The sequence below is a fragment of the Aedes albopictus genome, chromosome 3, assembly GCF_035046485.1.
Source record: "Aedes albopictus strain Foshan chromosome 3, AalbF5, whole genome shotgun sequence".
Lineage (NCBI taxonomy): Eukaryota > Metazoa > Arthropoda > Insecta > Diptera > Culicidae > Aedes > Aedes albopictus.
This window is the reverse complement of record NC_085138.1, coordinates 154,376,665-154,404,209: the sequence shown is the minus strand read 5'-3', so window position 1 is coordinate 154,404,209 and position 27,545 is coordinate 154,376,665. Positions and strand designations below refer to the sequence as shown.

Sequence of the window (27,545 nt, the reverse complement as noted above, 5' to 3'; positions counted from 1 at the left end):
CGTCACGCTTTAAGGGGGGAGGGGGGTTTTGCAGAGCGTTACGACTGTTACAAAAAATATTGAGGCCCCATACAAAAAGTGTGACATAGGGGGGAAGGGGGGTTGAAAAAGATCGATTTTTGCGTGACATAATTTGTGTATCACCCCAATGTTGAAAAACCATGAAAAAGTGTATAAAGAAGCCCCGCACGACGGTATACAGTTTATTATTATTATTATTATTATTATTATTATTATTATTATTATTATTATTATTATTATTATTATTATTATATAGAGTTTTGGCACTTCTCAGCAAAAATTGCTGGAAACTTTCACCTACCCCGGGCAATCGGAATGCCAAAGGGGATTAGGCTCTGTGGATCTCATTAGCCGGTTTTTTAGCTTATCCTAATGAGTCTGCTTTTGGATGTACTTTCAGTTGTGATGATTCAGGAACCGCCTAACTATACTACAGGTTCCAAGAATCACCGCTTTCAGGATGCTGTTCAGGTCCTTCTTCAATTCCAGCTCGTCTAGGGACCTCAGGAGAGATTTAGGGACAACTCCGGTTGCCGAGAGGACAACCGGAACTATACGGACGTCCTCCAGGTGCCACATCTGTTTCAACTCCTCCGCTAGGTCGTGGTACTTGGTTATCTTGCCGGAGAACGTTGATTGGACATTATGGTCTAACGGTACAGCGATGTCGATGAGAGTTACTCGCTTCATCCTTTTGTCGAAAACCACAATGTCAGGCCGGTTGGCACGAAGGAGGACGTCCGTAATGATCTCGCGATCCCAGTACAGCTTTATGCAACTATTTTCCAGAACCGGGTCCGGCTGGTACTTGTAGTAGGGTACAAATCTGTCGACCAAGTTGTGCTTTAAAGCAAGCTGTTGGTGCACAATCTTGGCAACTTCGTTGTGACGATCGAGGTAAGCTGATCCAGCTAACACTGAACAGCCTGCAATGACATGCTCGATCGTTTCCCCTACTGAATTACACTTCCTACAACGGTCCTCCACGTCCTCGTGCAATATGTACCGCCGATAGTTCTTCGTCGCAATTACCCGGTCCTGGATGGCTACCATGAAACCTTCTGTTTCTGAGAACAGGTCACCCCGCACCAGCCACGCGTTTGACGCCGCCTTATCGATGTGCTCGAGTTCCAGTTGATGGGGGTGCGTCCCATGCAACTCCTTTTGCTTCCACGTTACGATCATCTCGTCGACGGTCTTGATGTCGCAGTTCAGCTGATAATCCTCCTGCGCCAGATGCAGGGCGCTGTAACCGTGGTCATCTTCACATACAGTGCGGTACATTTCGTGACGGTTCTGGCTTTCTACAAAATATGCCCGCAGCTGCTGGATCTGGGAGACACATAGTGCCTGGATATCGGTGACGCCTCTTCCTCCTACTGCGCGTGGCAGGGTGACTCTCTCAATGGACGACTTTGGATGGCGCATGCGGTGCTTGGTGAACGCCACTCGTACTGCTCGTTCTAACGCCTCGAGGTCAGTCTTGGTCCACTTTACCACCCCAAAGCTGTAGGTCAACAGGGGCACAGCAAACGTGTTGATCGCCTTCACCTTGTTGCCGGTTGACAGAAAGCTCCTCAGAACACAGTTGACACGATGCAAGAACTTGTCCTGCAGTTCCTTCTTGATCGCTGTGTGGCGAATACCTCTAAGTTGCAGGAAGCCGAGGTACTTGTACACTTCGCCTTCAACCATATTCCGAATCTCCTCCTGTTCGTTGACGCGGAAACAGCTGGCGTCCACTACTTGACCCCGGCGAAGATGGACTGACCGACATTTGTCAATTCCAAACTCCATCCGGATGTCGTTGCTGAACACCGTCACAAGCTGCAACAGTTGATGCAGCCTCTGTACTGATTCCGCAAACAGCTTCAGGTCGTCCATAAAGAAGGTGTGGGTTATTCTTGTACTCCTTCCCCCACTTTTCAGTTGGTAGCCATAGTTGCATTGGTTGAGTGCTCTGCTGAAGGGGTTCATTGCAAGGCAGAACCATAGCGGACTGAAGGTATCGCCTTGAAATATACCCCTCCTGATGCTGAGAGTTCTGGACCGCAACACAGCTGTTCCGTCGGTGATTTGTAGGGACGTGCTCCACATCCCCATCGCGTGTTGCATCAGCCTGATGACGTTCCCGTCTACCTTGTACAACTGCAGCACCTTAAGAAGGTACGAGTGCGGCACTGAGTCGTACGCCTTCTTGTAGTCGATGTACGCCATGCTCAGGTTCCTCTGCTTATCGGTGGCTTGACCCACAATGACTGCATATATAATGACCTGATCTTTGCAGCCTTGCGTGTTTTTGCGACACCCTTTTTGTTCTTCGGTCATCACGTTGTTGGCATCGCAGTGGGTTTGTATCCTCCTCGCTATCACCGACGACAGCACTTTGTACAGACTCGAAAGACACGTTATTGGTCTGTACTTTGCTGGGTCAGCTGTGTTTTGGTCCTTCGGCAGAAGATAAGTGATACCCCTGGTAATGAATTCTGGTAGCTGCGTGGGGTCTTCTAGCACCATGTTGAACCATTCCGCCATCCGCCCGTGGATCGTCGTGAGCTTTTTATACCAAAAATTGTGCACGAAATCGGGTCCTGGTGCAGCCCAATTTCTGGTATACCGGGTAGCCTCGCGTACATCCTGAGCGGTTACTACGACCGCGGTCATGTCCCTAGTAGCACATATGTTCTACATCAGTTAATATAACGCTTAAGTGACTACATTTGGTCATATAAGAGTAGCATAAACTTATATAGAACATCTGTGTTACTGGGGGTCTCCAACTCCATTACACTGTCGCTCTTCTTCTGCCAACCACATCCCATCGTCGCTGTGCTGGACAGGGTTCTCCCATAGATTGGCCCAGAACTGTGTGACTTCGCCAATCTCCGGAAGGCCTTCTCCATAGTCAGGCTTGTCGTTTCGGATGCAGTTGTAGAACTCTCTTTCGTTAATGTTGAACATCCGGTTTTGTTCCTTCCGCTTCGAACATTCTCCATAACGCCGCAGTCGTTTCGCAAGAGCACTCAACCGCTGTACATGGGTGTCGAGGATCTCTGTAATGTTGACTTCTGTGAGATCTCGGAGTTCTGCGGGCTTCACAATTTCAGCAACATAACGAACTAGCCTCGTTGATCGATTCCCCTGCTTGTACTGTGTTAATCGACCAATCTTGGTCCGCAATGTGGCGATCCGGTTCTCCAAACGTCGCATCCACGCGGGTTTCTGTGTGCTGGGGCGTGTGCGACCTTCATCCTCGCCTTGCGGGCGCGTCCGCAGTCCCAGCGTCTTGACAACAGCCACCGCAGCTGAATACACCGTAAACTGCAGATCCTCAAGGTGCTGTACGGCCTCCAAGTACTGTGGCAAAATATCCTGGTTTAGGATGCTTACTGCACTTGTTAACCGATAGGAATTCCGCAGCTTTGGTATTCGGTGCCGGGACATGGGGTCTGTCCCACGGAACTGCGTGACTGCTGTGGCCATGTGGAGCGCTAGTTCGTCTCGTAGTTGCTGTCGTTGCATATCCGCTGTTGGTCCTGGAGCAGTGGGTGCAGTCGTATCACGACTCTCACTCGCGTTCGATGCATCCAGCCCATCAGAACTCCTTCTCGACGTATCGTTCGATCTTGTCCTCTCCTCTCCCAATTCCCTCTGCGCTTCCAGCTTGATGCACTCCACTTCTGCAGCTGTGAGCATATTATGAGACATAATTGCTCGCTGTCGTGTGTACAGCTTGTTCAAGTCAAGCTGGTTCGCAAAGCGAGGGAATCTCTCGTTGAACATTTCCAGCATCCCTGATCTGCCGGACATGTCCGTCTCCATCCTCGTGCAGACAAAATAGCAGCGAATCACGTACATATTCATCTCCCTCGTCCACATGATCCGCTGCCGTCGGCCGCCTGCTAACGTGAGTGACTGACGTCGATCAGCCACAGCAACATTGGCAGGTGCAGCATGGCCTTGGTGATTGCTATTGCTGCCGTTTCTGCTCTGCGTTCGTGGTACGGGCTGTGCCCGTTGACTGGAAGGCCGCTCTTGCACCACTTCCTCTTCCAGCCGCTGGCCGCTCGCTCTGTCCCCCGTTCCAGGACCAGCTCCAGTAGGGGCTCCCTCCTCGGGCGATCGCATTCTTCTATTTCGTCTAGCTCGTGTCTCCATATGGGTGTGCTTTCATTCCCGGAAGCTACGGGTTCTGCATTGGCATTTACTCCAAGTACAGTGCTAAATAGCTTGGCTCAAGCGCCGCTGCTCGCCGAGGGTGGTTTTTCATGGTCGCCCAGGACAAGGTTGTTAATCGATAAATTATCGCCGATAACTTATCGCCAACTATGACCTCGTTGACGGATTTTCGATAATTTGACGTTAACGATAAATAGTGCGTTACATTAACGTTATCGTTATCGCGGCTTCGATAAATTATCGACAATTATCGAGTTAACTGTTGAATGTCGAGAGAAAAAAAATCGATGGAATGGATAATTTATACTTTAGGTAATAAATGTTCCCGCCCGTGTGTATGACTAAAGTATGAACATGTTGGGTAATTTTTTTCCCCAAGGAAATTAATACACATCGCAATGTTCTACGAGTCGAAATATAACCACAAGGGGAAAAAACCTATTTGTGTGGCGAACAGGAAACGGTAGGATTCTCGAAGGTACTTTCACAAGGATGCTTGGTGGAATTTCACATGAAACATTTGGGAAAATGTCCAATGGAACCTCCTCTCCTCTTCTTCTTGGCGTAACGTCCTCACTGGGACAAAGCCTGCTTCTCAGCTTAGTGTTCAATGAGCACTTCCACAGTTTTTAACTGAGAGCTTCCTCTGCCAATGACCATTTTGCATGTGTATATCGTGTGGCAGGCACGAAGATACTTCTATGCCCAAGGAAGTCAAGGAAATTTCCTTTACGAAAAGATCCTGGACCGACCGGGAATCGAACCCGTCACCCTCAGCATGGTCATGCTGAATACCCGTGCGTTTACCGCCTCGGCTATATGGGCCCCAATGGAACCGTAGTAGGAATCGTTGGGGTTCTTTGAACTTCCGATGAAATGCGAAGAATTACTGAAAAAATACGCTGAGACTTTCACGATGGGATTCCAGATGCAATACTCGAAATCCCTGGTGGGAATCATCGTAGGAATTCCTGAAGCAATCCCTGTGGAATATATTTTGGCGGAAAATTGCCGATGGAGCCCCAAGCAGGGTCCCCGTAGGAGTAGCGCGAAATTCCTGACTTTCGTGACGTTCGACTTCCTGACGATATACTCGGTATCCCTGGTGGGATTTTCGAAGCAATCATCAGAGGAACTTCCGAAACAATCCCTGTGGAATTTGTCGTAGGAATAGCCATGAATTCCTGGTGGAATCCCTGGTGGATTGACGCGAAATGTCCAATGGAATCCCTTTTACAGTTTTCGTTCGAATCCCCAAAACGTCCAAACCGCCCAAACAGCTATGTAGATGTCAAAGGTGTTCGACCAAGATTGCTATGATCGAAACTTCCAAAGTTAACTTCAGTTAACTAGCGTTAAATTATCGAACGCCGATAAATCCTGCGATAATTTATCATCATCGCAGTGAGCGATAACGTTGAACATGATTAACGTTATCGCCGATAACGATAAGTTATCGATTAACAACCTTGGCCCAGGAGATATTTTACCTTGAGCTCCCACTCCTCAAATGGTGGTTTTTCGTGGACGCCCAGGAGTTATTTTACCTGAGCTCCCACCTATTATTATTATTATTATTATTATTATTATTATTATTATTATTATTATAGAGTTTTGGCACTTCTCAGCAAAAATTGCTGGAAACTTTCACCTACCCCGGGCAATCGGAATGCCAAAGGGGATTAGGCTCTGTGGATCTCATTAGCCGGTTTTTAGCTTATCCTAATGAGTCTGCTTTTGGATGTACTTTCAGTTGTGATGATTCAGGAACCGCCTAACTATACAACAGGTTCCAAGAATCACCGCTTTCAGGATGCTGTTCAGGTCCTTCTTCAATTCCAGCTCGTCTAGGGACCTCAGGAGAGATTTAGGGACAACTCCGGTTGCCGAGAGGACAACCGGAACTATACGGACGTCCTCCAGGTGCCACATCTGCTTCAACTCCTCCGCTAGGTCGTGGTACTTGGTTATCTTGCCGGAGCACGTTGATTGGACATTATGGTCTAACGGTACAGCGATGTCGATGAGAGTTACTCGCTTCGTCCTTTTGTCGAAAACCACAATGTCAGGCCGGTTGGCACGAATGAGGACGTCCGTAATGATCTCGCGATCCCAGTACAGCTTTATGCAACTATTTTCCAGAACCGGGTCCGGCTGGTATTATTATTATTATTATTATTATTATTATTATTATTATTATTATTATTATTATTATTATGATTATTATTATTATTATTATCTATTAAAGAGGTTTTAACTTGGGTCATTCGCCTCTGGGCATAGGGTCTGGGACCATTTGGGCAGGAGCACCTATTTTGGGCACTTGCTGCTATAACTTAGTCAATTTCAAACCGATTGACTTGAATTTTTGAACATAGCTAGATACTGCGCATCCTGATCGTGTTTCAAAAATCAAGTCAATCGGTTCAAAAATGACTGAGCTATGGCAGCAAGTGCCCAAAATAGGTGCTCCTGCCCAAATGGTCCCAGACCCTATACAGTACTGGACGAAATAAAGTGCGCATTGGCAGTTTTTCATACAAAATGCTCTTGTTTAGGGGGTCGAATCTCAGTTTCTAATGCACCGATTGATCCCAAATTTTTGTCTGGACATTCGTAATAACTTGAAATTTGATGTGTGAAAAAAAAAATATTTCTGAGCAAAACTTTTTTCAATATCGTAAAACTCCCATTTCAAGAAAAATTGCTCAATTGAAGTTTTTTAATTATTTTGTAAACGGATTACTTGAAGTAAATGGTTTGTTCAGAAAATTTGTGAGGTTAGTTAGACTTATCTACTTTGTGAAGGAATTTATTACCTCAAAGTTGATATTTCGGAATTATTTCAAAATCAAAATTTCTCAATTTTTCTTGAAATGGGAAATTTGCGATATATTAAAAAGTTTTGCTCAGAAATATTCTCTTTTTTCACAGATCAAAATTCAATTTATTACGAATTAACGAATTCCTGGTAAAACTGTATTTTGTTTGTCCAGTTGGATGCAAATCGATAACTAATTAATGAGGCGTCCGATTTGAATGCAGTATTCGGCTAATTTGTAGCTGATAGAGTAGCCTATGAGTGCCAAGGGTCAACTAATCCACTAGGGCACTTGAGGAAATGCTACGGTCAATTGAATGTAAAACATAATTGTTCCATAGTAATTCCCATACAAACTTTGAAGGGCTTGTGCAGTCTCAATTTTTTACCAAATGAGCTCAAATTTTTGGAGAAGGTATAGAATCTGGTGGTGTGTGGTGTGGAGCAAAAACAATTTTTTGAACTACGCTTGTGCATGCAGTGCTATAATAAAACCATTTCATGCTAATTTGTCTTGAAAACTGTTCACAATTCTGCATAAAACATCATTGATACCCTGACAGCATCCATCTCAATTTACGTTCCGTAAACATCATAGAAACGTGCCATGAAATTGCGGGTAAAATCCATCCATTATTTTCCATTACGGTGTAAAATATGAGCGCACAAATCCATACGATTACACACCCACTTTCGCAGCTATACGAACCAGAACCAGAAGCAGATCAGACATCGGAATAAGTGGTACAGGCAATAAGGGTAAAAGCTCATATTTATAACTGGGTAAACAGCAGGAGTGTCACATTGGGTGGTTGTACGACGACGGCATTCCTCCTTCGAATGGTTTCCTTGTGGCATCAAAAGCGGCATCTTCCTGCTTCCTGATGACGAGCGCATTAAAAGATGCGGATTAAAGTTATCCAGATGGAATGGCAATGACAGTCACGCTGCAACTATGGATCACTAACCATTATGAATCACCTGTTCAATTGCTTTCAATTTTCATTACGTTATATGGGGAACTGTTAGATGTAGAACATAAGCTGTGTAAGAGTAATAATATCGTTTTAAACAGGTTTTTAATCGCAATGCCCCACAGTACGCGACCTTATTTCAAAATTTGTCAAGTAGAGTGTTTCTGATACACTGATACCACAACAGTTCCCTTACCTTTCCTCCGGTGCCGGTGATGATGGTGCTTTGCATATTTCCTGATCATCTTCCTTTTCCTTCAGCATGCTTCACCTTTCTGAACGGTTGCGAACGAGCGGCTGCAATACTATTTCAACCACTTCCTTTCTATCTTCAGCGGGGAAAATTCTCCGGGTTAAAAGCTCAAAACCTCCTCCACGTGGTTGGAAAAGTGCTACGCCTGTCGCTCCGATAGAACACACAACGGAGGATTGGGGGGCGCAATGCGGTAAGATTCTATCGAATTTCAAGCATTCCTCACCGTCCGTCGACGGCGACGATGATGGAGACGATGACTCTGCGCGGAAAACATGAGAGCTTTAAAGCTAAGTTAGTTACACTTTCGCAAACACTTTACGAGCATTCCGCGCGATCGAAGATTGATGGCACCCTTCGACGGGGTGGCACTTGATTCACTCACTCAACACCGAATCACTTGTTGACGACTAGGTATGCTGGCTCGCGAGGAGTGACTGAACTCAGCGGGGTAGCAGCACACGTTCCGATTTTGGGTATAGCGTCGTCAACATTTAGCACGGAATTCAATGGGATTTGGCTCTGAGCTCAACTTCGAATCAGAGCTATTCATGTATGAATAATTCAATCTAACGAGCTACATTTCCGAACGAAGTAAGTGTGCGTATGCATTCAGCATAATCTTCTTTTAGCGGCAGATTGAAGTGCTTTCTACTCATCTTCGAATTATGCACGGGTTGTTATCCGATTTAGCTCGTTTCAGAGATCAGGATGGTCTGAAATGGAAACAGAATTAGAAAACCGATTATTTATTTTGCTTGTGGGATTTGAATATGTTGATCAACTCTGGAGTGATCCAACGTATCCGATTTTGAGAGTACTATGTAATTTTCAGGGTTTCTAGTAAATAAGTATTGATCTTAAGTCATTACATCATCGGAACCTCTGTTTTTGTCATTGGCTGCGGGGTGCAATTAAAAAGGGTATAAACATAGGGAATTTTGTGCATGCATTAGGTCAGGGTTTTAATGAGAAATTTGCTCACGAGAACAGGTCTTGCTCGTGGGCATTTAAGATGGGACCAAGGGGGTTTCTAGTTCCCAGAGAGCTCAAAAAGGGGGTTCGAAGGGGTTTCAGGCGATGTCTGGAGCATTTCGCCCCCTTAATGCTAGAACTAGGTAACTCGTTTTGGAAAGTACGGGTAAAAATGGCTGGTAATACTAATCCTGCTATAAAACAAACACTTTGTTGGTCTTAAATGAAGCATCATTATGTGTTTTTGTAGTTTCAATCAACAAACTTTTGTTTATTGTGGTGAACGTTCAGATGTAAACAAATTGCTCGCGATTTCGCAAAACCAGTTACCTAGTTCTAGCATTAAGGGGACGATTTAATGGGCGTACCGACATGTTTTGTTGCCGTTTCAATGGAAATACGGGGGTTTCAGGATGTTCATGAGTCTTGAAAGGGCGTTTCAAGGGCATTCCGAGAGGTTTCAGGAGAGTTTGATAGCATTTCAGGGGCGCTTCAAGGGGTTTTCAGGGGCGTTTCAGGGTGTTCTGCACAAGTGACACACTTGCCATAGAAGAGTCACGGACGGCGGCGCAGATTTTTGTTCCGCAGAAATGTGATTTACTTTTGGGAATTTCCATACAAAAATCGTATTAATCAATGCAATATTGCACAAGGAATCCACCAAAACGTCGATACACAGTGTGAGCCTTAGTATTACATCTTTCAAATCCTGCAGGAGTTGTATCCCCGTTTTTCCCCCATTCAAAGAAAACGGCTTTCCAAAATTTCGTCTTTTTTGTAGAAAAATTACCATACCTCATCAACGCATTGATGGATTTTCAAAAATTTTGCCTGAAAATAACCGTTTTAATCAGATCTTAAAATTTGTAGAAGACACAAACTGCGTAGAATTTGAAACAAAAAAGTTATTCGGAAAAAATCGAATTTTTGGGTCCACCCTACTGAAAAAGTTGAAAAAAATATTTTGATATTTTGCGGGACCACCCTAATTTTAAGATACATCAAGCTCATATTAGTAGTAACAATATTGCTGAAGACACCTAACCTCTAAAACATATTCTTCATGGCCAAAGTAATTTTTTCCTCCTAAATTCGTGATCTGGCCCAGTGTGCACTCCCGTGAACCTCCTGGAACCCCTGCAGATACTCTCAAACACCTCTGAATACCCTTTGAAATCCTGTGAGATTTCCTTAAACACCTCTGAAAACCTGCATGATTTCCCCCTGACATTCCATTAAACACCTTTGAAAACATCCTGAGGCCCCCTTAAAACGTCCTTGAAATTCCTCTGATGCCCCCTTAGGTCCCCTGGGAAACCTTGAAAGAAATTTGAAAACTCCCTGGTTTCCCCCTGAGACCCCTCGAATAACCCAGAAATGCCTCTGAGACATCATGGAATCCACCTGAAACGTGCTTCGACAACCTAAAACAACTCTGATACCCTATTAAATGCATCTGAGACCTCATAGAAGGCTCCTTAGATCTCCTAAAGCGCCACCAAGACCCTTTGAACGCCCCTGAAATCCTTTGAGACCTCCAGATACCCATTGAGGCCCCCTGTAACACCGCTGAGCCCCTGAGTCTTAGGAACACCTATGTATAAAACTCCCTGAGACCTCCTGAATCCCTTGAAACACCTAGAATCTCTCCTGAGAGCTCCATTTACCCCGCTGAATATTATTGGGTTCTCCTGGAACGCCCCAGAGGTTCACTAGAACCCCTTGAACCTTTTGAAGTTTTCTAAAAAGCCCGTGAGAATCACCCCAGACACCTAGTGAAACTACTCTGAAACGCCTTCAAGATCACCTGAAACAGCCATGGAACCCTTATGAATCCCCCTGAGACTATTCGAAGCGCCCCTGAGACGCCTTGGAACCCTCTGAAACGCCTCTGAAATCCCCTGAAGCATAAACGATATCTCCTGTACCCCGTGAGATGCCGTTGAGATTCCCATAAATGCTCTCCTGGGACCTCCTTAGTACACACTTAATTCAGATTGCCGGGATATCAGCATTTTTTCAAACTTTTGTCGAGATTCGCACAGCCGAGCAATCAGCAAACAATCATTTTGCCGGGATCTCGGCAATTTTGACAGTTCATTGCTGATAGTCGGTAATCGTTTTGCTGAGAATCAGCTAACAATCGTCACTTTTTGCTGAGATACCAGATAAAGATTTTGTTGAGCAGACGGCTGTGCGCGATTTTGCCGAGCCCGCGAATCTGTTTTGAGTGTGTAGGATACTGAGATCTCCTGGTACCCCTTTACACACCTGAAAAGTCCCTAACACCCTAAAATGCCCCGAAGGCCCTCTGGAACTCCCCTGTAACCCTCTGAAACCCCTTTAAGGGACTGTCCATAAACCACCTGGTCATTTTTGCTGGATATAACCCATTCCACCCCCCCCCCCAAACAACGTGGTTTATGGACGACCGTAATTGCTGCCTTGCTGAAGCGTTTTTAAGACCAATGAAGCCCTCTGGAGCCCATTGAGATATCTTGGTACTAACTAAAACCCCTTCGTTTGGAACCATCTTGAAACCCCTTGGGACTCATTTTGCTCTCCCCTATCAACGCCTCCTGGCCGCCGTTGCCATAACCATCGTCATTATCACATTTTTTTATACACAGTATTGGTTCAGCAGGGTCGGTAGACGACTCACCCGCGCCTTCTGCGAGAGAGCCGCGTAGTTGCTGAGGAGCTCCGATCCATTCCCCGGCTAGCCTGCCGGTGGAGATATTGGACGGAGCGTGGTTGATGAGGGCCATCAACCAAAAGAGAAAAGGGCTGTCCGTGATCGAGGTGGCTGAACAGCAGCTTGGCAAGATCATCGACTTTGCGTCGACCTGAAAACGGCCCTTAGGCGATTTTGTAAGTCGATGGACGATGTCAAGCAGGATCATGTGAAAACAACAGCAGCAGCGTTACCTGCCAAAGAAAAAGTTACGAAGTCTACCCGGACAAAGGGCTTCGCTTTTGAAGGAAGGTGTGGCGGATGTGACTGCTCGTGATAAGCACTCGCAAAAGCAGGTGAGGCAGCCGTCGGTTAGGAGCTGTCTGACGGTGCCCGCAAGGTTGGGATATTGACCCCGAAGGTCGACAGTAATGCTGACAAGGCGGACCCCAACCAGGCGTCCCGGAAAGCTGGAAAGGGTGGGCCTGAAAAGGCTGGCCCGTCCCGGATGGAAGGGAGTAGGGGGTTGCGGCCGTTGTTAGGCCCACAGCAACCATAGAGTAGGGTGAACTAAGGGGTGGACCCCCCCTTGGACGAATGCCGAGCGGAAGAGGAAAAAATCTTTAGAAGGAGCAGAGGAACACCAAACCCAGGAGACGTAGGAAAGTAGGTCCCAAGCGCAAGAAAGGTGACGCGCTCGTCATCAAGACCGAACAGTCCAAGCACTCGGACGTCTTGAGGACGATGCGAAGCGACGCCAAGCTCGTGGATCTGGGAGTCGAAGCAGTATTAGGCGTACTCGTACGAGTGAAATGACTTACCTTAGCTTACCGATCAGGCTAAGGCCAGGGTGGCCTCTGCTGTACATAGTAGCCGCCTCCATTCCACTCGGTCCATGGCTGTTTGTCTCCAGTTCCGCACTCTGCGTAGGGTCCGCAGATCTTCCTCCACTTGGTCGACCCACCTAGCTCGCTGCGCTCCACGTATTCTTGTACCGGCCGGATGACTCTCGAGAGCCATTTTAGTCGGGTTGATATCCGACATCCTGATGACGTGACCCGCCAACCGTAGCCTCCCGATTTTCGCGGTGTGGACGATGGTTGGCTCTCTCAGCAGCTGATGCAGCTCGTAGTTCATTCGCCTTCTCAAAGTCCCGTCTTCCATCTGCACTCCGCCGTAGATGGTGCGCAACACCTTCCGTTCGAAAACTCAAAGGGCGCGTTGGACGTAGGGTCCATGTTTCGTGTCCATAGAGGACTACCGGTCTAATCAGCGTTTTGTAGATGATTAACTTCGTGTTACGGCGAACTTTATTCGATCGTAGAGTTCTGCGGAGTCCAAAGTAAGAACGATTTCCTGCCACAATGTGGCTCTGAATTTCTCTGCTGGTGTCGTTGTCAGCGGTCACCAGTGATCCCAAGTGCACGAGTTCTTCAACCGCCTCGATTTCATCACCGTCGATATAAATTCGGGGTGGCGGGCGCGGTGATTCCTCCCTAGAGCCCTTTGCCATTATGTACTTTGTCTTCGACACATTAATGACTAATCCGATTCGCCTGGCTTCACTCTTTAGTTGGATGTATGTTTCCGCCATCGTCTCAAATTTACGAGCAATAATATCAATATCATCGGCGAAACCAAGCAGCTGAACGGACTTCGTGAAAATCGTCCCACTTGTGTTTATCCCCGGTCTTCTTATTACACCCTCTAAAGCAATGTTGAACAGCAAGCACGAAAGACCATCACCTTGCCGTAACCCTCTGCGAGATTCGAAGGGACTCGAGAGTGTCCCTGATACTCGAACTACGCACATCACTCGATCCATCGTCGCCTTGATCAACCGTATCAGTTTATCCGGGAATCCGTATTCGTGCATAATCTGCCATAGCTGTTCTCGATCGATTGTATCATACGTCGATTTGATATCGATGGACAAGTGATGTGTGGGCACGTTGTATTCGCGGCATTTCTGCAACACCTGGCGGATGGCGAACATCTGGTCCGTTGTAGCGCGTTCAACCATAAATCAAGCCTGATATTGCCCCACGAACTCTCTTGCAATCGGTGATAGACGGTGGCATAAAGGAGTGAAAAGACCCTAGAGCTTAAACGCGACAAGGACGCCGCCCACAAAACTCTGGCGAAAGAGGTCCTTGGCAGAGGGGTAGAGGTGAGGGCTCTTACAGCAGAGGCGACTCTGAAGGTTAAGAACCTAGACGAGGTCACTGAAGCGGAAGAGCTCGTCACGGCAGTGCGGCAACAGTGTGACGTGCAGGTGACTGCCGCAGCCGTTAGGATACGGAAGAGGCCGGCATGGACACAGGTAGCCTTGGTTCAGATACCTGTGGCGGACGTACGAAAGTTCGTTAAAGTAGGGAGGATTACGGTAGGCTGGTGCGTATGTTATCTGACATTCCACGAAGGTTTGTTTCAGGTGTCTGGAACCAGGGAACAAGTCATGGGACTGCAAAGACCTTTTTTTTCTTCTAAATTATGAGGGGAAAACTGCTCAACAAACACCCTAACAGGAAGGTTAGGGTAGTGTGGGGTTAAGGCCGTCTTCTACAACAGTAGTAAAAGCCAGGACTACTCTCTTCTCGACCAATTAAAACACATTCCTATGGTCGGAGGGGCTAGTGCACATCGCACCCTCAAAGTTAGCAGCAACGAATATCGATGACTCGCTTTGGAGAGTCCATCACGGCAGCATGCTGGCGCTTAGTCAGTTTCCCGAGTGGTCCTCACCACTCCCTTTGTCCTCGGAAGGCGGGCAGGGTCAACGCCGCCCGCGCCCAACTGCTTGGCAGACATCAAGAACTGATGCCCACGTGTAACCCGATCTGACCTGCTCAAGGCAAGGGTATCACTACCCTCCAGGCCCTATCAGCTGCACCAGAAGGTTGCTGACAGCAGCAACGACCTTGACAGGCGCAAACTGTGTAGGAGATGCGGCGCCGAACGCCGTAAGGTGCAAGGCTCCACCCTTTTGTCTGATTTGTACCGGGAAATCCGTGAACAACAGGCATCTGAGTGGATGACGAACTTCGCCATTATAGCAGACCCATACCGAGTACCCGCCGGCAACGGCAATTGGGTCGCGGATGAGTCTAGAAAAATGGCGGTGATATGGACGACGGGTAAATACCCGGTCCAGGAGTTGGTGTCTACTACCTATGAGGGCTTTGTGGTCGCCAAAGTAAACGGGGCTCTTTTTCTGTAGCTGTTATGCGCCTCCGCGGTGGCCAATCGAGCAGTTCACGAAGATGCTGGACTGTATGGCGACCGTGCTGAAAATATACTGTTCCACTAGTTGCAAGCTGTTAGGACTAGGGCTCGTTTTTGGTAGATCTTTCGCCATTACGAAGCACGAAAAGGTGATCTCCTCACGTAACGGATTCCATTAGAGTTTGAGCATCTTTTAAACACTATCTCAACCATTCATTCTTCAGCACGGGTCCCATGATACCTTGGATTGGTACTCCCTGTTTGGTAGACTTTCACCCTCGGAACAGGTGGTCTGTGCTATTCTAAGTAAGCAGCTACACGGACATTTCTAACAAGTTAGCATTACATATTAATTTTAACTATCTGTTAGCATCACATGCTTTGCTTATTTTTTGAATAGCTAAAGCCATAATATAGTTTCACCATATATAACTTTACCCGCACATTACACGCATAAACAGCTGCTGTAACATCTTCCATCTGAAACGTTACTCTAATGGTTGCAAACTCTGATAGCATCGTCAGTTCCCAGCACCACACCCGCATGCATGATGCCTATCTACCCATCTACCAACATACAGTTCATGTTCAATAGTGGTTTAATCTAATAATAGCGCGAGAAACGATGTTTGACTAGGCACCTGCCGTGTCGTCGTTTCGTTGCGCTCTTATCACGGTGGGCGGTGTGGCATGAAGTGCTGCATCAAAACGCTTAAACGTTCGATAATTTTACTGGATGATATTTATACAGAGCGCGCCGCTGCCGTTCCATGTTTGTCGGCTTGGCTGAGTCGCACAACAACGGTGCTAAGTAAACACTCACTTCAGTTCGATAAACAAAGTGCCTGTGGAGAGCGTCGATTTGCTTTTTCTGAGAGCTGGACTCAAATCATATTTTTGAGGATAGTGTACCTTAGACATGTGTCCTATCCTTACATGTGGTCCCTATACTGTCGAATGCTGTTCAAAGCCAACAATTTTCGTAAACTGTCATGAGAAGTGGAACCAGATGTTGCAACTCGAGTGTGAATCAACGAATTTATACCGTTTGTAGGAATACCCTGTAATTTGTAGCACGAGAAACGTTCTCGGTAATCGGTTGGGAGGATAACGCGATGTAAATTACATAGTCTAATTCCAAGAAAACAAACACTGTTAGCTTGTCATGCCATTTTAGCATTGTTGAAGAGAAGAGAGTTTTTGTTTCAATAAAGTTATTTGGTTATGAATTTCCTTGTTCTTCTTCTGCAAGGCGTAGCAAGTAGCTTAGTATTCATGATCTGAACCAAGTAATACCTTGAAAAGACCTCCATTTTCATCTAAATAAAAAAAATCGGTTATTTCATACTTTTAGTTATCATGCACGCTCTTGCCAAACAGATATAAAAAATCCTTCATTCCAATATGTGACAGACGATTGTCGCATGGTGTAGCACATTAAACTACACTTTTTGGTGTTGTAATGATGTGCCTCCATTAGTTTATTATTTTTTTTCTAGGATTTTCGTCAATTGAAGTAGTAATTCCAGATTATCCATTAAGCTCAAACCCAAACCCAATTATCATTTGCTCTAAGATCTCAAGACATTTAATTCCAGAATTAAACTCATCACTTCAGTACCGCCTCATCTTGATGAAACCAAGAAATTTGCTCCACACCACACTACGAAAAAAAAAACCGATGACGTACATTTCCAAGAGAGAAGATAACAATTATCCCTTCTAGGAAAGTTCTACTAATCAAAACCGTTGTCTTCATCAGTCTATTTCGGTACGCCTCCATAACATGCTGGCTGTTGCGATGCGACCTTCCCAGTGGGGTGATTATTTGCATTATAGAACTCTTCTCCTCTAATGGGAAAGCAAATCAACTCTTCTCGGCGGCTTTGCGAAGTGAGTTTTATTTCATCCGCCGCGATTAATTAATATTATGAGAGATCATCCACGGTTTGGCGCCACGTGGTTCAATATTGGCGGTTTATTTCCCATAACTCTAATTTGATGCTTTGGTGTTATGTTCTTTTAATAACCAACAACAGCAGTACAGGGTTCTAAGATGGGAAAAAAGTATTTGAGACACGAGAAACATGGAAACGCACAATGCCAATTAAAGCTGGTAAGCTTAAAGGAAGTTTAGGTATTCGAAATCTACTCTGCGGTCGATCTGCTAGTTATTAAACACGTCATGCATAACCTGTTGGAGCCGGAGGGGTCATGTATGACCCCAAGATAAAAGCGATTGTATAAATTAATGTGTGAATTTATACAATCGTTTATATCAACAACACAGAATACTGTCTTCGGCAAAATTGTTGCAAATTGAGTCCTCTATTAAGGAAAAATGGGACTGTTAGAGACTTTACTGAAAACCTAGAACATCCTGAACACCATAGAGTTTGGAAAAGCGAAATAATTGACATGTTCTAAAAGATGAATTTGGATATGAATTACGCTCATATGTATTCATTTAACCTTCGTCAACAGTATCAAAAGGTGTTTCATTTTCTGGGATGTTCTAGGTGATCCAAACTGTTCTGTAGTTACGACCTTCAAATCTTCAAGAATAACTGTATGTGTTTTCGCCATATTTAGCATTACTGGGACCCGTGAAGCTCTTGAAATCTACAATGTCATTTATGGACACAATAGGGATATCCCAGGTCAGGTATCAGGTATCAGAAAGCCGGCTCCAGAGGCACGTTATCCTCCATTTGGGACATTTGTGCCATCGCCAAAATAACAGCCTATTTCATCATCTACTTGAGGGAAAAGGAAGGAAAAAGGATGGGGATAGGGACAGGTAGGGAAATAGGAAAAATACCCTGGAAGAGGGTACTAACGCACAAGCGTACCACAATGGGTTCAAACGGCGCCCTGAAAAGGGCACTGTAATAACACATAAAGCGAAAGAGAGCCTTTAGCTCTTTACCACAGCGGGTTAAGAACAACAGAATATCCTGAAGATTCAGGTTTCTGAAGTCAGTTTCACTTAATGAGTGTTTACCGAATACTCGAAAACGCAGTTGCGCAAAAACTGGACAGTTACATATCAAATGATACGATGTTCCATAATCGGATTCACAGCTATCACATGTAAATGAATCAGCTTGCTGAATATTCACCATGTGATAGCTGAGTCGGCAGTGGCCAGTCAATGCTTTAACCAGCATGCTGCAATTCTGCTTAGACAGATTAGTTAGATACTTCGCCACCCGTAGAGATGGCTCAGCACTATACAATTTGGCTTGACGACATGACTCCAAACTATTCTAATATTGTCTGTGTTGAGTGACAGCCCAGGTGTGAATCTGAAGCTTAATCAAACACTTTGATATCGGAATAGCTGGCTCAGGGCCAATGAAGTCATGTGATGCTCCAGAGCGAGCTAACTCATCAGCCAATTCATTTCCAGCGATGGAAGAATAACCAGGTACCCATACAAGGTGAACAGCGTTTGCTGAATTCAGCTCCTCGATTTGAGTTCGACAAGCGATAACTATCTTCGACCTGGAGTTGGCCGAAGCAAGTGCTTTAATAGCAGCCTGGCTATCTGAAAAGAAGTATATTACTTAGCCCATTACGTGCTGCTGAAGTGCTGATTGCACTCCGCACATAAGAACAAAGATTTCGGCCTGAAAAACGGTGCAGTGTCTACCAAGTGAGTAAGACCGATACAGCCTTAGCTCACGAGAATAAACACCAGCACCTGCTCGACCTTCGAGAAGGGAGCCATCAGTGTAACATACGATGCCGTCTGAAATACTTCTCTCCAGATATTCAGATGTCCACTCTTCCCGGGAAGGGAATATCGTGGAAAATGTCCTATATGGGAAATTACAAGCAATTGTAAGATCACTTGAGGCAAGAACAATTTTGTCCCAATTCACCAAAAGTGAAAACAACGAGGTGTGTGTTGATGTGCGGTTCACAGGAGTTTCCTCTAGTAGACCGAGTACCCGTAGACGGTAATGTGCGGGATCGAAGTACCCCCTGATAAGGGATGTAAGCCGCTAGCTGTCAAAGCCGAATGTTATGGTTCAGCACGAACATTGACAGCCGATCGGCTCCCTCATGACAACTCACGACGAGGGAATGCGCGAGTGGGCAATCGTCCTCTTTCTTCTCCGACGGTCATCGTGTGCGGACGCATAGGTGGGTAGCTCCAGACCATGCTGTTCGCTTACGCATATTCGGCACGCCAAATCTCCACATTGGCTATCCTGCCAGATTATTCTTTGAACTATTTGGAAAACCATTCATTTTTTTGCAAAGTGATTAACTAGAACTGCCAATGAACAAGAAAACGTTAAATATCCCGAAAACTGGAATTTTAAAGTGTTTGAGTGGAAATGCGGTTAGGATAGGCGTGTTTCAAAAACCGCCAAATCATGGTTTGTGGTTAGTAATCCCACAAGGTGCGCCTAGAAGGCCACCGGAATACGAGATGAAAATAGTTGATCTCAAAGAATGCTTGCGGTTGTAAAGTAGAGCGTGTTTAGAAAACCGCTAAAATGATGGTTTGTGGTCAGTAATCCCACAAGATGCGCCTAGAAGGCCATCGGAGAGAAATATGCTTCGCAAAAAAATACATATTAGATTGAGGTTAGAAGGCAAGGCGTGTTTCGAAAACCGCCAACCATGGATTGTGGTTAGTAATCCCACAAGGTGCGCCTAGAAGGCCATCGGAATGCGAAATGAAAATAAATGATGAAAAACTTGCAAAGCGTGTTTAGAAAACCGCTAAAATTATAGTTTGTGGTCAGTAACCCCACAAGGTGTGCCTAGAAGGCCACCGGGAAAAAATTGAGGATAGGAAACTATGCGAGATTAAAAAAAAAAAAAAAACAGCCGACTGATCTGTAAAACTCGACATTGAATTCTAGAACCCAAAATTTTTGCATATTTCGGATGTGTTTTTCGGTTTGTTCTAACTAGCAACAAAATGAATTGGCTCCAGATAGGATCTAGGATAGATATAATAAGAGGATCCATTGTTGTCAATTTTGTTACGAGAAAAGGCACTGAACTATTCTATTTTGTCCATTTCAATAGATCAAACAAAATGCCTAAAGGAGGACAATACGTTTTGGCTCCGGTCGCTATGGATGACACGGAAAACGAGTGGACGGAAGAAGTAAACGATACGGATTCGAACTTTTCGGAAGAACAAGATGAGGGTGAAATCGTGTACGACCAAGCTTCAATTTGTTCAAACGAGCTAGAAGTGGCTGCTAATGAAACCGTAAACACATCAAACCTATCTCCGGAGAAATCCGACAACGTTGATGACAGACTACGTCGCCTGGAAGAAAAGTTGAAACACGTCTCCGAGAAGCGCCTATCGGGTCCCGATTCAACGCTAGAAAGCACCAGAGACAGTGTTGATCCGCCGTCAGCCCCTCATCAAACCGAGAGAGGAAGCAACATTCGCTGGGACCTGATCCCTAAGTTCCCGAAGGATATACCATCGAACATGCTCTGGGAGAATTGGCAGAGTTTTATCAAAAATTTCGAAATTGCTGTCTCGTTGTCAACATTCAGTGGATCATCGGACCGAGCAAAGCTGCTGTACTTATCCATTGGGAAGGACTTGCAGGACATAATCGGTGCGGCCAATATACAGCCAAACTATCAGGACCCGAGGTGCTATCCAACCCTGGTAGATGAGATGAACCGGTACTTCAAGTCAATGACTGATACAGGCGCCGAACACGAAGCGTTCCAAGCCATGCGCCAGAATAAAGGAGAGTCAATTGTAACATTCCACGCTCGATTGACCCAAAAGGTGCGCCTGTGCGGATACAGTTTGGCTGATCAAAACCGTTTCGTATTGGCTCAGCTGCTGAAAGGAATGCTGAATCGAAAGATAGCGGTAGCGGCGAGGACATATGGATATGACGCGGACTACGTCGTGCAAGCTGCAACGAGGGTCGAATCATATAAAACGGATGAGGAAGTCACCGAGCCCCATGTGTCAGATGTCCTTGCAATCGACCGTAAGCGGACTTTTAATAAGGGTAGCAGTTTCCAACATAAATCCAAGAAAATAGAGGAGTTCAGAGGTACGGAAGCGAAAATCCCAAAAAGATTTTCTTCGGTACACCGCGAAGGACGACGTTTCCGTTGCTGGAGGTGCGGGTTCACGTTCCACAATAGAGATAAGTGCCCCGCTTTGGAGAAGCGATGCAATTCATGTGGACGGGAGGGACATTATGCCAAGATGTGCCGCAATGACTCCAGAAAAAGCCATGTCAACCAGGTTCAAGAGGATGAAGCCCGCAAAGATATGCCTTATGAATGGAAGAAAGACCCCAACGATGACCAGGTATAACTGAAAAGTAGATTTGTAGTTACACGAAAAGAATAAATAAAACACTTGAATTCGATAAACGCTTAAATCACATGTCATCCACGCACTCGATAGTCCCACAGACGACCCCAACACTATTACCTTTTTCTTCATTTAACTCCCCAACAGATAAATGCAATTGCATCTCTGCAAGATGCAATCGTCAGTTGTCGTCTCAGCTCGTCCAGCCCATATGACTTCTTGGTTGACTCGGGAGCGGACGTCAATATCATTGGTGGAAACGATTGGACGCTATTGGAGAAAGAATTTCGTTGCGAAAGAGCCCGATTGGAACCCATCGATCATTCCACAATTAGGGAGCTACGTGCATACGCGGCAGCAGCCCCAATGACGATACGTTGTGCGTTCAGGGCGGATGTTGAAGTTGTGAAGGCATCCAAACCAGTCATTTCAGCAGAATTTCTTGTTGTGGACAAAGGACAGCGGTCTATTCTCGGGCGACATACAGCGAGTGCATTACGACTGTTGGAAGTTGGCCTTTCGGTTAACATTTGCGAAGGAACCTCTGTTTCCAACATTTTCCCCAAAGTACCCGGAGTACGCATCAAATTCAGTGTCGATGCATCTGTTCCACCTGAAAAGAATGCGTACTATAACGTCCCGGCGGCTTACCGGGATGCCGCCAGAATGCGTCTTGAAGATATGGAAGCGAAGGGGATAATTGAACGTGTCGTGAAGGCTCCTGAGTGGATAAGTGGCATGTCCGCAGTGCCCAAGGGTAAAAATGACTTTCGACTGGTAGTTAATATGCGGGCTCTGAACAAGGCTATAAAGCGAGAGTACTTCCGCATGCCCTTGATCGAAGAAATGAAGGTAAAACTCCATGGTGCGAGGTTCTTCACAAAGTTGGATTTGAGCAATGCATACTACCACTTAGAGCTTTGTAAGGAGTCCCGTGACCTTACGACATTCTTGTCGGAACACGGTATGTACCGATTCACCCGACTTATGTTTGGTGTGAATTGTGCCCCTGAAATTTTTCAGCGGGAAATGTGCCGCTTACTAGATGGAATCGATAATATCATTATTTACATCGATGATATACTCATATTTGCCGAGACGCTAGAGAAGCTCAGAGCAACAACTGCTCAAGTCCTTCGAATCCTCCGGGCCCATAACTTAACCCTCAATAAAGAAAAGTGTGAATTCGACAAAACTTTTATCACTTTTCTGGGTCATGGGTTAGATGAGAGCGGATTCCATGTTGATGAAGCCAAAGTCAAGGCAATCAACAGATTTCGACCACCTACCAGCGTTTCCGAGCTGAAAAGTTTTTTGGGAATGGCTTCCTTCGTAAGCCCATATATAAAAGACTTCACAAAGATCACGAGTGCACTCTGGACTGCGACTACTGCTAAAAACTGGATTTGGGGTCCCGAGCAAGCATCAGCCTTCGAGACCGTCAAGGATCGAATAACTCGTTGCGCCACTACACTTGGATACTTTTCAGACAACTACAGAACAATCCTATACACCGATGCTTCTCCCAAAGCCCTCGGCGCTGTCCTAGTTCAAGAAAGCCCCACCCGATCTCCACGCATCATAAGCTTTGCATCGAAAGCCCTCACGGCCACTGAGCAACGTTACGCACAGAATCAACGAGAAGCTTTGGCCACCGTGTGGGCCGTGGAACATTTTTCTTTTTATCTTCTTGGACGCCATTTCACCCTGCGAACCGATGCCCAGGGTGTTGCCTTCATACTAAACCGTTCCCGCGAAAGCTCAAAGAGAGCTCTGACTAGAGCAGACGGGTGGGCCCTTCGACTTAGCCCGTATAACTACAGCGTAGAATACATTCGCGGGCTCGACAACATCGCCGACCCACCATCCCGTTTGTATGTTGGCAATGATGAACCCTTTGACGATGAGCATAGTCCGTGGGAAATAGCAACGCTAGAGGTGGACTCGTCTGGTTTCTTGACCGAAAATGAGCTTCGCGAAGAGACCGGCTTGGATACGACTTTACAAAGAGTGATCGACGCACTAGAAACTCAGATCTGGCCGAAGGAGTTGAAAAGGTATGAGAGCGTATCCAACGACCTGTCAATTCGCGATGGCATTTTAATAAAAAATGGCTGTGTCGTGGTACCGGACAAGTTAAGAAAGAAGGCACTAACCTTAGCTCATGATGGACATCCAATGGCCGCAAAGCTAAAAAGTATCCTACGTGAACGTGTATGGTGGCCAGGCCTAGCCGTCGATGCAGAGAATTGGGTGCAAACTTGCCAAATCTGCGCAACGAACGGACGTCCGGAGAAACCAACACCGATGAGACGCATATTCGCGCCACAAGCTGTATGGGAAACTATAGCTTTAGATTTCAACGGCCCGTACGCTCGGTTTGGAGGTGTCTCAATTCTGCTAATCGTAGATTATCGGTCCAGGTAAACCCCATTCTAAAAAAATAAAATAAAAAATAAATTAAATAATAATCATACCAAGGTAATCAATAATGATTAATTCCCCACAGATTCCTGATTGCCCGACCAGTGAAGTCGACCAGTTTCGAGCAGACTAAACAAGTGCTAGAAGGAGTGTTTGAACGAGAGGGTTTTCCGCGATTCATTCGCTCTGACAACGGGCCGCCATTCAACGGCGAAGATTACAAAAAGTACTGCTCCGAACGAGGAATCGAGACCCAATATTCCACTCCATTATTCCCGCAGCAGAACGGCCTCGTCGAAAACTATATGAAGCTTGTAAATAAGGCGATGGCAACAGCGGTGAGTAATGGAACTTGCTTCAGAGAAGCATTACGAGCAGCCGTAAATGCGCACAATGCTGCATCCCATTCGGTTACTGGGGTACCACCTGAAGAAGTGATGCTTGGGCGGAAAATCAAGCGCCGACTCCCGCTGCTTCAACACACAAAGGCAAACTTTGATGAAGAACAGTTCAACCAGAGAGACCGCCTTGAGAAACTGAAGGCGAAGGAACGCGAGGACACTCGCAGAGGGGCCCGATCGTGTCGCGTTGGCCCAGGTGATACGGTAATTGTAGAACGATTAACGCGCACGAAGGGAGAAAGCAGATTCGATCCACAACGATTTACCGTTATACAAGAAGACAACGGAAGCCTTGTCCTGCAGAACGATCAAGGACAAACTTTGAAACGCCATGTCACACAGACAAAAAAGGTGATAAAGTGGCGTGAAACCGAGATAAAATCTAATGCAGACCATAACGATGACCACGTAAACGAACAACCACCAGCAGGACCACCTAGTCGACCACAGAGGGCTAAATTACAACCAACTTACTTGAGGGACTATGTCCAGTCGCTTGAACATTAACGTCACAGTGCTGCATATCTATAAACATACGACTTCCAATTCGATTCTAACTACGATGTAATCCTGGAATAAATAGAAATAAAGCTGTTGCTACAAAACTACAGAGAAAAAAAGACTTTTTTGTGTCAGAATTATAGATAAACAACACTCACATTATTGATTGGGAAATAAATAAAGACAACCATTACTAATTACTGCCGCAATGAACTCTTCTTCTTCTTCTTCTTATTTCTGGCGAGCCGACACCGTTCGGCATCAGCTCTAGTTTAACGTCCGCCTATTTCTGGTACTAAGCCTAAACACGGACGGTCAGGGAGACATCCACACACACCTGACACCCTACATATCGAACCCATCAACACATGGGCCGGGACCTACGGCTTTACTTCCTATCCGAGGGAAGGCGTGATCAGATATTTTTGTCTCAGAAATACCGACGGCGTCGACTAGGATTGAACCTAGACCGACTGGGGTGAGAGGCAACCACGCTTACCACTACACCACCGACGCCGCTAAATGAACTCTTAAACAGGTACTCTCTTTCGTGACACAACGATTACATTTATTGGTCACAGATATAAACAAGGGAAACTGACGTTTCTCACCCCACTGAAAAAGATATGCAAGACAAAAGGGAAAACTGCACACGGAAAACAAAACAAAACGAAAGAGGAATTTTGTTACACGGAAAAAACCATAGCATATTTTTAAATGAAATGGATTTTACTTTTTCAAAAAAAAAATGTAGAGGAAACGAGGTTGTTGGTATTATCTTATTTCGTCACAGAGGGTTGTTTTATTTAAAGCAGGAGGGGGATGTGCGGGATCGAAGTACCCCCTGATAAGGGATGTAAGCCGCTAGCTGTCAAAGCCGAATGTTATGGTTCAGCACGAACATTGACAGCCGATCGGCTCCCTCATGACAACTCACGACGAGGGAATGCGCGAGTGGGCAATCGTCCTCTTTCTTCTCCGACGGTCATCGTGTGCGGACGCATAGGTGGGTAGCTCCAGACCATGCTGTTCGCTTACGCATATTCGGCACGCCAAATCTCCACAGGTAAGTACAAGAAAGTGCTTCTTGTTTGAGATGAATGTGTAGGGGAGGAACGTCAAAGAGAACTTCGAGCGCTGCCGTAGGAGATGAAGAGAACGCTCCAGACATCGCCATTAAGCACATCCTTTGGAGATCGCCTAATTTTGATTGGACCGTCCTCACTTCACCCTTTTGCCACCACACAAGACATCCATAAGTCAATATTGGCCGAACCACAGTTGTGTAAATCCATTTGATATACTTGGGTTTTGGACCCCAAGTTGTACCAAAAGTACGCCGACATTGCCCGAAGGCCATACAAGCTTTCTTGATTCTGAACTCAATGTGAGGTGTCCAGGAAAGCTTGGAATCAAGAATGACTCCAACGTACTTTACCTGTTCAGTCACATCGATTTCAGAATCAAAGAGACGCAAAGGTCGAACACCATTACGGTTTCGCCTTTCCGTGGAAAGAACAATAGATGTTTTACTCGGATTAACCGAAAGGCCATATTGGCGACACCAACCCTCAACTACCTGAAGGGCGCTTTGCATGAGGTCGAAAAGGGTGCTGATGCACATACCAACTAACAATGTTAGGCAGTCGTCGGCAAAACCATAAGTAGGAAAACCGCTATTATTGAGTTGCATCAATAGCGTATCCGCTACGAGATTCCACAAAAGCGGTGACAAGACTCCCCCTTGGGGGCATCAACAAACACTCAATTTCCTAATCCCTGCTAGACGCAATGTCGAGAAGAGATATCGGTTTTTGAGTATTTGATGAATCCAATTGGAAATCATTGGAGATATACCATGACTCTGTGCGGCTTCCAATATGGCATCGAAAGGCACATTGTCAAAGGCACCCTCAATATCTAAGAAAACACCCAAGCAGGATTGCTTTTGAGCGAATGCTTTCTCGATATCGTAAACAACCATGTGTAAAAGAGTCACAGTGGACTTACCAGATTGGTAGGCATGTTGGTTCACACTTGGGTTCACATGAAGAGGCACGTTGGCCAGATGAACATCACGGATGTGATGATCCACAATGCGTTCGTTATTTCAGAAGAAAAGAGGTCAAACTGATAGGTCTGAATTTATTTGCTTCTTCATACGACGCACGACCCACTTTCAGAATAAACTTTACAGTAATATCCCGCCAGGATTTGGGAATATACCCTGTAGCAAAACTGCAAACAAGTAGTTTTTTCAAAACATGTTTGAAATAATCAAATTCCTTCTGAAGCAAAATAGGATAAATCCCATCTGCCCCTGGAGATTTGATGGGAGCAAAGCTATTAAAAGCCCACTCAATCGATTCTTTAGTTACAATACTCCGAGCCGAAGCTAAGGAATCATAACTACAAGAAAAGACATCAGATTCATCCGAAGATAAAATATCCACACATCCAGGGAAGTGTGTGGAGGAATTCCACGGAGTCATGTCAGTCGATCCTGAGCGACCATTTCAAAAATATCTGAAACTTTGCACAGTTTTTCAATTTCATCTAAATCGCCATTTTTCGATATCAAACCTTCATATTCACTCACGACTAACTTTTCAAAAGGGTGTATGCGAAAATAGTTCAAAAATATTCTAAAAGCTGTACAGCAAAAACGGATTGTTCGATTGTTATGAATTTTTCAGCAAAGTTAGATAACTAAATGATGATTCCTTAGAAAATATACACTGTAAAAAATTTGTTTTTTTTTTTCTT

The 27,545-nt window shown here is 45.5% G+C and overlaps 1 protein-coding gene across 3 annotated transcripts in view; it reads right to left on the bottom strand.

Moving 5' to 3' along the window:
* LOC109431771 (uncharacterized) overlaps positions 1-27,545 on the bottom strand; it is a 436,488-nt gene that overhangs the window by 189,174 nt on the left and 219,769 nt on the right. For all 3 annotated transcript variants that reach the window (XM_062856052.1, XM_062856051.1, XM_062856053.1), the window contains one exon: positions 8,192-8,964. In XM_062856052.1, the coding sequence (XP_062712036.1) occupies positions 8,192-8,259 (68 nt within the window). In that variant the 5' untranslated portion in view covers positions 8,260-8,964. The remainder of the gene's footprint in view (positions 1-8,191; positions 8,965-27,545) is intronic.